Source organism: Camelus ferus, chromosome 21, assembly GCF_009834535.1.
Source record: "Camelus ferus isolate YT-003-E chromosome 21, BCGSAC_Cfer_1.0, whole genome shotgun sequence".
Lineage (NCBI taxonomy): Eukaryota > Metazoa > Chordata > Mammalia > Artiodactyla > Camelidae > Camelus > Camelus ferus.
The window spans coordinates 6,524,051-6,538,565 of NC_045716.1; the positions used below are offsets into that span (position 1 = coordinate 6,524,051).

General features: G+C 41.7%; 1 protein-coding gene across 2 annotated transcripts in view; it reads right to left on the reverse strand.

Moving 5' to 3' along the window:
- BRINP2 (BMP/retinoic acid inducible neural specific 2) overlaps positions 1-14,515 on the reverse strand; it is a 108,694-nt gene that overhangs the window by 18,857 nt on the left and 75,322 nt on the right. For both annotated transcript variants that reach the window (XM_032463679.1, XM_032463678.1), the window contains exons 3-4: positions 1,774-1,964; positions 469-677 (exon numbers count right to left, since the gene is read on the reverse strand). In XM_032463679.1, coding sequence (XP_032319570.1) covers positions 469-677; positions 1,774-1,964 — 400 coding nt within the window. The remainder of the gene's footprint in view (positions 1-468; positions 678-1,773; positions 1,965-14,515) is intronic.

The window sequence follows — 14,515 nt, forward strand, 5'->3', positions numbered from 1 at the left end:
CTTGCTGTTCCCTCGGCTCTACACGCATCTGGGCTTCTAATCATTCAGATCTCAGCCTTAAACTCTAAACCCAAAGTGCCCTCCCTCAACCAGTCTGGCTAACACCAGCTGCTGCCCTCTCTCACCCCTGGGAGTCCATACGTTTGACTCAGTCTTTTCCTTATGTCATTACCTGAAATTACTTTGCTGATTTTCACTTGTTTATTACCTTCATTCCTCACTAGAATGTAACCTCCAGAGAGCAGGGATCTTGTCTACCTTTCCCCACAGTCCCTCGGCCACAGCCTGCCTTAGGGCAGATGCCACATGACTATTTGCTGCAGAAATGAAGACCCAGACCGCGTTTTAGGGTTGGCTGTGCCCACATCAGTCAGGCCTGGCTGACTCGGAGCCGGTTCAGACTCAGCACCCCTGTCCCTGCTCTCTCTCTGTCTGCCCGCCTGCTCCCAGTACCTCTCAGGCCGTTACCTTGATGGCCCCTGTGGCTATCTGGATGTGGTGCAGCCGTCGCAGGGTGCTCTCCCTGTCGATGAAGTAGGAGGCCGCCAGCTGGTGCAGGGTCTCCAGGGACACGGCTGAGCTGTTCCCACTGCTCCCGACCACAGGGGCACTTCCGGCTGTTTCTGACCTTCGGCTCAGTTTCCGCTTGTCCACAAAAATGGTCAGGGACTCTTCGCCTGTAGTAAACGACACAGTGCACTGGTGAGGCCGTCTGCCCCCTAATGCCCTACTAATAAGAATGGGAGATGCTTGGCCAGCAGAGGGGGCAGAGCTAAGAGGGAGCGTGTTGCCCCTGCAGACGGCCCCTCCTCCATCCCTACTATCTTTCAAACGATCTCATCAGACCATCAGACAGTGCCACCGCTGCTGGAGAGGCCCTCCTCCTCCTCCTCACTTCTGTAATCTCCCAAAGCTCATCCCCTGCCCCTCCAGCTTATCCATTTAACATCCTCTATTGATCTCTGTCTCAGGCAATCTGCCTCCATGGGGAAGAGAAAATTCTCTCTCTCAACTTGTTTATAAGAAGTCACAGTGGGTATTTCTGCTCCCTAAGAAAGGGCAGAAGCCTTGAAGCTCTGCCTCCCCTCTCTCCATCAAACACGCAACACCTACCACATGCCGCCAGCTGGCCTGAACCCTTGGAGAGTTCCTGTTTGTCCATCAGACAGCGAGCTAAATGTTATAATAAATCCTGCTTTCTTCTTCCCAAGGCTGAGAGAACTCTGCCTCTTCCGAGGTTCTGATTCTGCCCTGGGTCCCAGCCATAGGTTGTGCCACCCCCCTCCCTCCCCCCTTTGCCTCCACCCAGCCCAGAATCACTGGAATTGGCTTGGCTGGTTACCAGTCTCTACCGAGTGGAAGCAGAGAGGTCAGGGATAATGGATGTTTACCTCTTTGCCTGTGGATCTGACAGCTTTTGCTACAGCCAGTTTTAGGATATGGAGAAACCTTGGGGTTAGGTGGCTCAGTCAAAAGGAAACTGGGAGCGCCCCCTGCTGGCAAGTGCTTACTAGAAGCTTGATTGTCCCCCAACCTCCTTACCCAACACCCCCTCCTCAGGAGGATGCTTATAAGCAAACAGCAGTGTTCTGGGGTGAATCCGGATGTCAAGAGGTTACACTGCTGACAAATACACCAGAAAGAGAATGTTTCTTAGTCAATAATAGGCCAGGACAAAGAAAAGACCCAGGAAAAGAAGTGAAGCTAAAGTCAGTGGGTCATAAAGCGATTTTCAATGACCTGGCAACCAATGAGGATCAAGATTTTGCTTACCTCCGAGGGTGGCGGAAAGTAAGAAATGAGTGCCGTACTTTTTGATCAGGTTTTCTGTGACCTGCTGCAGGTTGGGTCTCCTTCCGAGGAGACGGATGTTCCGGATGAACTCTGGGGCAAGAGGCAATGGCAAACTAAAGAAGTCCTTCCTTTCTAGAGCCAAGTTGTTCACTTTCCAGCGAGCAAACTCCCTGGAGGAAGAGGGAGAAGGAAAAGCTCATTGTATTTTGGGACCAGAGGCATAAAATCGGCGGCAGGGATGGTCCTTCCTCTACGTGCACCCCGCCCCCTCCTCTCAGCGCGCAGCTCTGCAGGCGGAGGTGCCCAGTGCCTGCAAGAGGCCCTTTGGCACCCGGCCTCTCGTTCTCAGGCCGTAAGAAAGCCCTGGCTCAACTGACCTCCACCAGAACTGGCTCCCACCCGGCTGTCTCACCGGAGACGAGCTAACCAGCTGATTCATATGAAGACATCATGATGGTTGGGGGGAAAAAACCAACCATGAAAATATTGGCAGTAACTTGCAGAAAGATGATGTAGACACAATTGCCACTCAGTGAATGAGTCGCATCATGGCCTCAGTTACCCATTTTTAAAGTCAAGAGGTTGGTTTACAACAGTTCTCAAACTTTCTGGTCTCAGGACCCTATCACACCGTTAAAAATGACTGAGTCCCCTCACAGGAAAAAGAGGGGGAGAAAAATTAGGAGTTTGGGATACACACTAACTATATAAAATAGATTAACAACAAGGACCTACTGTATAGCACAGGGAACTATATTAAATTTCTTGTAAAAAGCCATAATGGAAAAAGTCTGAAAACGTGTATATGTATGTGTAAGTATACACATAACTGAGTCAGTTTGCAAAGCAACTGCACTTCAATAAAAATTTTTTTTAAAATAATTGAGTCCCATGTATTTATGTGGCTTATATCTAATGATAATCACCATTTTAGAAATTAAAACTGAGAAAATTGAAATTTATTTCATCTAAAGGTAACAGCAATAAATCTATCACCTGTAACATAAACAACATATTTGTATGACAATGTATGTTCTGAAACAAAATAGATTTAGTAAGAAGAGTGGCATCACTGTGCGTGTTGGCAAATCTCTCAAGTATCTGGCTTAGCAGAAGAAAGATGCGTTCTTTTTTTTTTTAACATTTTTTATTGATTTATAATCATTTTACAATCTTGTGTCTGCTTCTGCACTCAATCTGTTGTGATATTTTGAATATTTCTCTTTGGTACCACACTAAGCTCAACAAATGTAGTTTCTTAAAGGTTAATTACAGGGCGGAGTCTGAAACCACATTAATGAACTTTTCATACTCTGTTACATTAGAATCAGTGTTCTATATTCTATTTTGAATGGATCTTTCTACTCTATGATTTTGTAACATCATGGATTGGTCATCCATCTGGAAAATATGGGACCACTGAGTTATTCAGATCTTCCATATTTGACATTTTTTATTATGTAATATCAAAACATCATATTTGTTAGTATCACCACAAATCTCATCTGAAAAGTCTTTAAATATTGTAAAGCTGTCAAGCTTAGGGTGACAAATACAAGTTTTCCAAAATTCCAATTTTCATTTGAAAGCTGAAATTCTGTCATTGGTAACAAATACTGTCAGCTGTTTTCCTTGAAGAGGCAAGCTTGCTTCAGTTTCTGGTTTGTTTTTTTTTTTCTTTTTTTTCTTTTTACTTTTAGAAAATGTCTGCCAAACACCAAGATCTGAATAACCATGGTTTGTCTGTTGGTGGTCCTTTCAAGAAAAACTCAATTCCATGAAAAAAGTGGCCAGTTCAACTCACAACTCAATTACGAAAGTATTTTTCTCCAAGACAATCATCATTCTTCAGTAACCTCAAACACGTTTTATGAATACTTCTCATTTCATCGCACAGGATATTAAAAAGACATGTACTCAAGGGTCAAGATCCAATAATATAAACTTAATAAATTTTACTGCTTTAAGGACTTTTCTGAAGCTAGCCTGCGTGTATATGTGTGCATGTGTTTAGATGCAAGTATGTAACGATGAATACGTGAGTACTAGTGTCATCTGGTGAGACTGCCTTTATTCAAATTAAGATGCCAGCAGTTTCATTCCCCTTCCCTTGTGCAGCTTTAGTGCAGATGTTAATGGACATCCTGGAAGGAACTAAGAGGATGCACATTTTGAGAAGCTCTGTTCTAGAAGACAGCAAAGTTCCTTTCCAGTCCCATCTGGAATTTTAATCTTCAAACTTTTCTACTCATGATAATGTTTGTATTTTAAAGCATGAAATTTAAGTGATCATTTCCACTAGTAAAAACAGAGTTTTTCATTGTCTCTTAAATTATACTAGCAAGGATCAGCCCCGCTGCCTTAGAAAAGCACACAGTGTGAAGTCTTCTCAACTTTCTCACCCATCCCAGCTCTGCGCTTCATGACTGTGCTAAACCTTGGTCTAACCTTCCCCCTAAATCCACGGAGTACAAATGACAGGGCTGTAGAAAAATAAAATAACTCAAAATAAATAAATACAAATCTATGCCCATTTGAGGCTGTAGCCATCCCCCCATCTAACTCTGGAAACTGAGAGAGGAAGGGCACATGCCAAACATGACCAGGGGAATAATGGAAAAGGGATCACTAATAATCTGTGGTTCCAAGAAAATCTTTTAATATCCCCGCTGTGTGGCTTTATTTATCTAAGCAGGTAAGATCATAATAATACATTATCTTTTATTTCCTTTGTGTAGGAAATGCTAAACTTTAAAGTCTAGGGTATTTGTCAAGAGTTTTCTATTCCAAATCCCACTGTAGCATAAAGAACAGTTGCTTGACCTCGTTTCTTCATGACCTGATGGCCAATCAAAGACATAGTACAGCTTAATAGATTAAAAAGACAAGACCCAAACTATGTTCTCCATACAAGACTCACTTCAGCCTTAAGGACATATACTGAAAGTGAAGGGATGGAAAAAGATATCTTATGCAAATGGAAACCAAAACAAACCTGGGGTGGCTATACTCATCTCAGACAAAATAAACTTTAAGCCAAAGACTGTAAAAGAGGAAAAGAGGATCATTACATAGTGATAAAGGGAGCAATGCATCAAGAAAATATAACATTTATAAATATTTATGCACCCAACATAGGAGCACCTAAATACATAAAGCAGATATTAACAGATCTGAAGGGAGAAACAGACAGCACCACATAATAGAAGGCAATTTCAATATCCCACTTTCAACAACAGATAGATCACCCAGACAGAAATCGGCAAGGAAATGTTGGGTTTCAACTGCATGTTGGACCAAATGGACATAACAGATATTTATAGAACATTTCATCAGCAGCAGAATACACTTCTCAAATGCACATGAGCATTCTCCAGGATAGATCATATGTTTGGCCACAAAATAAATCTTAATAAATTTAGGAAGACTGAAATCATATCACACATCTTTTCTGACTGCAATGTCTGAAACTAGAAATCAATTAGAAAAAGAAGTCTGGAAAATTCACAAATACATGGAAATTAAGCAACATGCTCCTGAACAACCAATGGGTCAAAAAAATATCTTGAGACGAATGAAAATGTAAACATAAACACCAAAACCTATGGGGTTTAGTAAAAGCAGTTCTAAGTGGGAAATTTATAGCAATAAATGCCTATATTAAGAAAATATAAAAATCTTAAATCAACAACCTAACTTTACACCTTAAGCAACTAGAAAAGAAGAACAAACTAAGCTCAAAGTTAGTAGAAGGAAGAAAATGACAAAGATCAGAGTGGAAATGAATGACAGGGACTAAAAAGACAATAGAAAAGACCAATCAAACTGAAGGTTGCTTTCTGAAAGATAAAGAAAGACAAAGACAAATTGATAACTAGACCAACCAAGGGGGCAAAAAGGAAAGACTCAAATAAATAAAATTAGAAATGAAAGAAGAGACATTACAACTGATACCACACAAATACAAAGGGTCATTAAGAGACACTGTGAACAATTTTACACAAATCAGACAACCTAAAGGTTTCTAGAGACATATGTATATATTCTACCAAACTAAAGAAATAGAAAATCTTAACAATGTAATTACTAGTAAAGTGACTGAATTAATAATCAATAACTTCCCAACAAATGAAAGTCCAGGACCAGATGGCTTCATTAGTACATTCTACTAAACATTTAAAGAAGAATGCATACCAGTCTTTCTCAAACTCTTCCAAAAAAATAGAAGAAAAGGGGAAAATTCTATAATCATTTAATGAGGCCAGACTTACTTACCCTGATACCCAAAACAGGCAAGGATATTATAAGAAAAGAAAACTTATAGGCCAATATCCCTGGTAAACATAGACACAAAAATCCTCAGCAAAATATTAGCAAACTGGATTCAACAATACATTAAAAGGATCATACACCTTGATAAAGTGGGATTTATTCCAGGGATGCAAAGATGGTTCAACACCTACTAATCAATTAATGTGATACACCACATTAACAAAACAAAAGATAAAAATCACATGGTCATCTCAAAAGATGAAGAAAAAGCATTTGGCAAAACTCAACATGCAATTATGATTTTAAAAACTCTCAGCAAAGTGGGTATAGAGGGAACATCCTTCAGCGTAATAAAGGCCATAAATGACAAACCTACAGATAACATCATATTCAATGGTGAAAAGCTGAAAGTTTTTTCTCTAGGATCAGGAATAAGATAACATTGCCCATGCTCACTTTTATTCAATATGTACTGGAAGTCATAGCCAGAGCAATTAGGCAAGAAATAAAAGTCATCCAAATCAGAAAGAAAGAAGTAAAACTGCCTCTATTTGCAGATGGCCTAATAATACATATTAAAAACCCTGAAGACTCCACCAAAAACTGTTAGAACTAATAAACACATTCAGTAAAACTGCAGGATAAAAAAATAAACATACAAAATCAGTTGCATTTCTATAAATTAGTAATGAAATATTAGAAAGAGAAATTAAGGAAACAATCTCATTTAACATTGCATCAAATAAATAAATAAATAAATAAAATACCTAGGAATAAACTTAACCAAGGAGGGGAAAGACCTGTTCCCTGAAAACCGTAAGTCACTGATGAAAGAAATTAAAGAAGACACAAGTAAATACTCTGGGCTCATGGCCTGGAAGAATGAATATTATTAAAATGTCCATATGACCCAAAGCAATCTACAGATTCATGGCAACCCCTATAAAAATTTCAATGTCATTTTTCACAAAGCAGAAAAAAACAATTCTAAAATTGGCATGGAAGCACAACAGACCCTGAACAGCCACAGCAATCCTAAGAAGAACACAGATGGTAGCATCACACTTCTTGCTTCAAACTCTACTACAAAGCTATAGCAATTAAAACAGCATGGTACAGACAGAAAACAGACCCACTGCTCAATGGAACAAAACAGAGAGTCCAGAAATAAACTCATACATACCTAGTCCATTAATGTATGACAAAGAGTTCAAGGAGATTCAATGAGGAAAGGATAGTCTCCTTTGAGATAATGGAAATGATCATGAGGAAACTAGATAACCACATGCTAATGAATTAAACTGGACCCCTATCTTACACCAGACACAAAATCAACTCAAAATGGATTACTGACTTGAATGTAAGACCTGATATTATAAAACTCCTAGAAGAAACCACAGGCCATAAGATCCCCGACATGACTCTTGGTGATGGTGTTTGTTTCTGACACCAGACCCATTGTCCCTGCTGTGTGGTAGGCCACACATAGACTTCATTGTGTAACAAAATAGTTCTATCTTACATTAGATCACTGGGGGGAAAAGGCAGGCATTCTTCCATTTCCCGTAATTTCTTACAATGGGCAAAGCCCCCCACTGAAAGGAAAGGCTACTTTACCAGAGAGGTGGCTCCCACTTTAATTAAGTCTAATAAATAAAAATTGGTGGTCACATCGCTTGCTCAGTGCACTTAACTCAGGACTGGCAAACAGTATCTCCTACAAGAAGTGTTCCCTGTCTCATCCAAAAGAGCACCCCCCGCCACTCTCTGTCCCCATGCTCTGCTTTATGTATCTTTTTAGCCCTTATCACTACCTGACATAATATACTTTAAAATTCTCCTTCTCTCTCACTAGAATATAAACTTTGTGAGGGCAGGATTGATTCTTCCTTAGTCAACAGCAATAAAATGATGCTAGATGTTCTAAAACAGAACAATAGTAGATATTCGATAAATATCTGTTGAATCACTGGGGGAATTCTCTCATTTATTTATTTAAAATAAACAGTCATTTATTTTATGTTACAGCTCTCCTAATTCTTTAGTTGTTTGCAATTACTAGCCACTTGATAAAAAAGAGTTACTGGATGAGAATACATGGATCAATAACCAATTAGTGACTGGTCTGAAATAAAAGTAAAGCATTCTAAATGTGTATACATCTCAAGGGGAAAATTAGATTTGATTCATAAAAATGTAACTTACCGGCATAATTTTGTGCATTTCTGTATATAAATAAAGGCACTGATGGTACTTTTCTGTGCTTTGGTAAACTGAGTCTGGGCCCTCTTCCACTGTCTCCAGTGGACATGGACAACTTCCCATGACTGTCCACAGACCACACGCTAAGGTCCAGTGAGCGCAGAGCTGCTTTTCAGACTCTGCCATGCTTTACTCCCAGTGGTAACGATCACCAGCTCCAATTCTCTGTACCAGGTCTAACAATATTTTCTGCCACATTCATAGTGTTAAACAGTCCCCAAAAGACAATGATTTTGGAGTTCTGCACTTTTCTAAAGCCTTCATCATTTTCTTTGTCTAACATCAGACTTGGAAAATCAGATATTTTATCCAAACCAAAAAAAAAAAAAAAAGTTTTGAGTCTATCTTACTTAAATGAACGAGTATATTGAAGCTCAGAAAACTAAGTAATTTGCCTGATGTCACACTACTCCGAAGAGGGAAGTTTGGGCTATTAGAAAGAGAAGAAACATGTGAATACTATTTGCCAATATTTTTCATGCTATCGTGTGCAATGAAAACTCTCTATATGTGATGAACTGGGGTCAGTGAATGAGGCTTCTCAGGCCTGAGGAGACAAGCTCACAGAGTCCTGCTACCCCAGACCCTACCCAGTTGTGCCAAGGGCTGAGGGGATCAACACATGGACATACCTGGATTCCATCTGCAGCACCAGCAGGTGCACGCACAGCAGCTGAGAAGATCTATTCCATTCCTCTTACGTTAGGAGAAAACCATGAAACAGAGGGACGTGGTTTTTCTAAAGCAGTATAACCACTTGGCACCAGAACCAGAGCAAAATCTAGTGTCCTGACCCTCCCCCAGAGTTATTAACAACAACTATGACTGCGGTGACAATAGCAACAAGACCAGAGAAGTCAAGAAAGAACTTGCACAAAGTCACACAGTAAGTGGCAGAGCTGAGGTTAAAACCCAGGTCAACACCATATCGCTGTTTTTGTAACACTGTTTTCCTTAGTGTACGTTCGGTTAAGTGTATTTTATTTCATTCGAATGCTTTTCATATGTTTACTATCTTTTAACGAAGATATTTTCATTAACCAGAACACATAATTCCTTACATTATCTACATAAAAGAGGAATTTGCTGTATATCCAAAACCTAGTGCAACCTTACATCTAAGCAAAACCTTTTGGGATGAAGGGAGTTTCAGTTTATCCATCTGCAGGAGGAGAAGCTGAGACCTAGAAAGCAATCAAGTCCAGACACAGCCCCATGCAAGCCATCAGAGACAAAGGCCTGATTCCAGCTCCTATGGCTGCTCTGGAGATCAGAACACAGACTAACAGACGACTTAGAAAATAAATGATACTGTCTTAGAAAGCTTTTTATGAGCCAGTAATAAAAAATAATGGTTACCATTTAATGAATTCTTCGTATTCAGGCAGTCCGAGTAGCCTGCAAGTATTAACCAATATAATATTCAAAACATCCCCATAAGGGGGAAAATAGCATTATCCTCATTTTACAGATGAGGAAATCGAGGCACAGATAAGTTCATTTGCCCAGTGGGTAATGCCCAGTAGGTGGCGGTATCAGGACTTAAACACAGGCTGTGTGGCCCCACGATCCACAGCATTTACTAACATGCTACACCACCTCCCCCGTGAAGCTTAAAGGGGCAATCCCGATTTTGTGAGTGGGAGAGTGTGCATGTGTTCGTGCATTGTGTGTATACGTGAGGAGGCAGGAGAATTTCACTGGAGAAAAAATACTCCCCTAAAACAATTAAGAGTTAAATCCATTTCCATAAACTAGGAGGGTGTCAACTCAGAATTAGGCAGAAGGCGTCAGCTGGCTGCAGGAAGGTTCAGGCTCTGAGGCGCCCAGTGGTTTTCTCTTCTACTTCACTAAGTTTCCTGCCTGCCCTTTGGGGCCCTTCACTGAATCAAAATAATGGGAGAAACAGCTGTGAATGGAGTTTGAGCCAGAATGGTAAAAAATGTGCTTACAGAACTTATTAACCTGGTTCGTTCCAGCAACTGCAAACCTCAGAAGGCAACACTGGAAGGCAGCCTGAGCTATTCAAAGAATAAATGTTCATTTCCGATTTTTCATTTAGCAGGTTTTTTTTCCAGTAATAAAATAATCAAGGCTCTTTTTTTTTCCCCTAGGAAAAGGATGTTTTCTATATATCAGTTATATTAACGCATACTACTTCAATTAAGCCATCATCTTTGTTTCAATTAAGACATCAAGTAAATTTCCATTTCAATTTAGCCATTTCTCCTAAAATCTTCTCCCACTGTGTTTGTTTCACAGTCAACAGTCTGAGAAAGCAAACATTTCCAGCAGTAGGGAAGACCACATGGAAAGGGCCTTTAGCACAGCAGAGGCCACTGCATAGAGGGCTCACAGGTTAAGCCAAGGGTGACCAGTCTCCAGTGTGGACTCTGCCCTCAAAGGTGTTCTCGCAACACTTCAAAAGGGTTCTTCACTCTATGCTGTAATTAACAGAAGTTTAGTCCATTTTCCATCACGTTTCAAATCAGCCTAGACTGAACAAAACATATTTCTGTCAAAGGACTAACATGCCCATAACATCCTTAATAACCAAAACAAAGTTCAGGAAACATATAATCCAGATTGGACGGAGAAATCCAGCGTGTGACAGCGGCTGTGCATACCAGCGCTGAGAACATTGTAGACATAACCAAAAAACTACGTATCTACATTCTGAAGTGCTCGTAGTTATCTTTGTCCCAGACTGCTTAACACTAGCCGTCCAGATTGCCAGTACACGATGCTTCTGGTTGTACATGAGGTTAGGGATTTCCCGGAATCGAGAGGGGCCTGAAATGGGAGAGCTGAACGACAGCCATGCCAACCCCTCAGGCAACAGGAGCTTCAGCAGGGCTTGGGGCCGGGCCAGCTCCGGGTCTGAAGCAAAGGGCCTCTGATTAGAATACGAAATGGCTACAAGGTGTTCTGAATTTAAAAGATGTAAGTGAGAAAAAAAAAAAAAAAGGATGCCTCCAAGTCATAGTTACTGACTCTAAGGTCACCAACCTCCTGGCACCTGGCAGCACTGTGTTCCTCCGCGGTCAATGAGAACCGCCAGCTAGAGCCCCCCCCCCCCCCCAAAAAAAAACGCTCCCCTGCAAGGTCCGGGGCTGTTAGGTATGAAACACAGAGAGAGCACAGCCGGGCTCTTCCACCTCCGGTGCTGTTTCTAGCTGCCTTGCACTGAAGCCCCACTTCTCAGGCTTGTAAACTGAGAACCCTGATCCGGCTCCCACGAAGTCCTGACCTATGAAGCCTCCCTCCCTGTGAGGTCTTGAAGGAGAAAGTTGCTGTTTTTTTTCTTAATCCATAGTTTGAAAGCAAAAACAACATGAATGGACCTGGAGATTGTCATTCTAAGTGAAGTAAGCCAGAAAGAGAAAGAAAAATACCATATGACATCACTTATATGTGGAACCTGAAAAAAAGACAAATGAACTAATTTGCAAAACAGACTCACAGACATAGAAAACAAACTTGTGGTTCCCAGGAGGGGGTGGGGGTGGGAGGGCATAAACTGGGAGTTCAAGATTTGCAGATACTAACTGATAAATATAGAATAGATAAACAAGTTCATGCTGTGTAGTGCAGGGAACTATATTCGGTATCTTGTAGTAACTTATGGTGAAAAAGAATATGAAAACGAATATATGTATGTTCATGTATGACTGAAGCATTGTGCTGTACACCAGAAATAGACACAACATTATAAACTGACTATTCTTCAATAAAAATATATATATACATAAAACCAAAAACAACATGACCTCAATGACGCTGAAATCTGGTAGCAATGAATATTACAACCTACAATATGAGTGGTTGTGCTGAGAGACTTCATGCTAATAGACAGATTATTGTTACCAATTTTCCCACAGACATCTCTCTCCCTCTCTGTGTGGGAAGCACAGTTAGCCCATTTCCAAGACCACTGATATGGCTGTCATTTGGCAAGTCGCCTTTCCTGTACCCTTAGTGTGCAATCTACCCACCCCCCTCCGCTGCGGCACCCCAGCAGGCTGGCAGCATCCTGTCCCAGGGTCAGTGTGCTCCTGAGTGCTAGGAGCCCACTTGCCCCTCCTGAGTTAGAATCCAGCCTGGGTTTATGGGGAGGGATGAAATGCTGTTTGCAGCAGAGCCAGCCAGTCATCACCTGCTCACTCAGGCAGCAGTTCTCGGAAGAGACTCTGGGACTCCCTGAGAGGTTGGGGAAAAGCCTTAAGGTTGCCACAGAGCCCAGGATGCTCAGCTTCAAGGTGTTGAAAACAATGGCAGAAATGTCAGAGCAGGCAGACAGCTAGATATGAGCAGAGTAAGTGGAGGCATGAACCAAACGGCAGGAATAACAGGGGTCCTCGGGCAGACAGAGAAAAGCGGGGACCTATGGCTGATAAGAAACCACATATTTGGGGCTGACAAGTGTCCTAGAGGCAGACAAAGAAAGGTGGGATAAGGCAGGAATCTCAAGTGTGTGAATGTAACCTTTTGCTCATTACACCCTCACTGCAATACAATGAGCCTTGCAGATCAGAAGTGCCCATCATGCAGCGATGCCATGACACTTCTGATCCAGACTAAGCAAGGACAAAAATCCCTCCTGCCCTCAGGAAGGTGGAGCTGGGATGAAGACCAGGGAAAACGACCCCAAACCCTTCCCTCTCATGATTATTCCACCCCTTCATTTTTACACCCCATGTAACCAGCTTGCCAAAGAAACTCAGGGCAGCTGCGCACCCGAGGCCACCTGTTCGCCCCTTGGGAACGCACCGTGACTCAATGAATCCTCATTTTGCTTTCCTGACCTCCATGTCTCATCTGAATTCTTTCTGCGAGGAGACAAGAACCTACTTTCCAGTAACAGAAAGAGTGAAGTGTTGTGTTCGGGAAGGCCGCCCTCTCTAGTCTTCAGCTCCCCTGATCTATTTCCAACAACCTCTGTTTTGGTGGCACCTCCTCCAGACCTTTAGGGTTGAAAGGAACTGGGGTATCATTCTCTACAAGGTGGTCTGGACATGAACCACACATGTAAGGAAAAAGTATGACGGATTTTCCTTGAAAAATGAAGGAAGACACAGGACAGGTCATTAAATAAAATATTTAAGAACTCTGGAGCAAAAAAAGATGGCTTGGCCTTAAGCCAAGGACAAAAATAGGTTTCTTGTCATTCTTCCTCTGACTTGACTTTGTCTATGTAAACCGTCAGCCAGTGACCATGGGGAAATTTCTCACATACCAACCGGCTCTAGCACTAACATCTTTACTCTCACAGCCCACCTTTCTCCTGGAGAATTGCCTTTTCCCACCTAGCTAGAGACTTCCCAGTTCGACACAGGAGTCTCAGTAAACCCCGCTGAATGCTGGAGTGCTGATTTCCCCTGAAGACTTCCAGACCCAAAGCAGCCTTCTCTGTCTTCATATGCATTCGGGGCTACGGCTCTCTTCACGGAATGCAACCCATCAAGCTAAGACATTACCCAATTTTTTTTTCCCATATGGCTCACACTCTTTGTCTTAGAAAATCCACATGAAGGAATTGCTAAGCCAATACACACACAGAGGGACGCCAGCTGTCCACCTGGGTGGCTCAACTAGGATGGCTTCCTGTTCTTGAGCCGGGTATTTTAGAGGCTGAGGGCTAGACAAGGTTTGGCTCCTGCATAGGAGGCAGTATTTCTAGATGCGTCACATCAGGAGACTTCTAGCTCAACAACAGATTACTGTAACGTACTTGGCTGTTAGAGTCTTTATGGCTATAATGAATAAGACATGATTAATCTGAACTCTAAAAAGAAATTATAACAAAAACCATGATCTCTTATATGGATATAGAGCTTTCCTTTAGTTTTGTGTAAAAAAAAAAATTCCACTGTACATAGTTTTTACACAAGCTCAACAATTTGATCAATACAAGGACCACGAGAAAGAGGAAGTGGAGTTATCATGACCTTTTGGATGATAACAAACGAAGAGACAGAGAAACTGAGAAACTGGGAAAAGTGACCACCTCTTAGCTGATCAGTGGTAGAGTTTGAGAACCCAAGCCATTGCTACAAATGATTTTCTGCCTTTCTCTATGACCTGTGCTCAAGTTCAGAGACCACTGAACACCTCTGTCACACATCCCAGGAAATTCTTTTGCCTCGCTGACCACTGTGGCTGGGAGAAATCCCCAGGCAGAACGGCT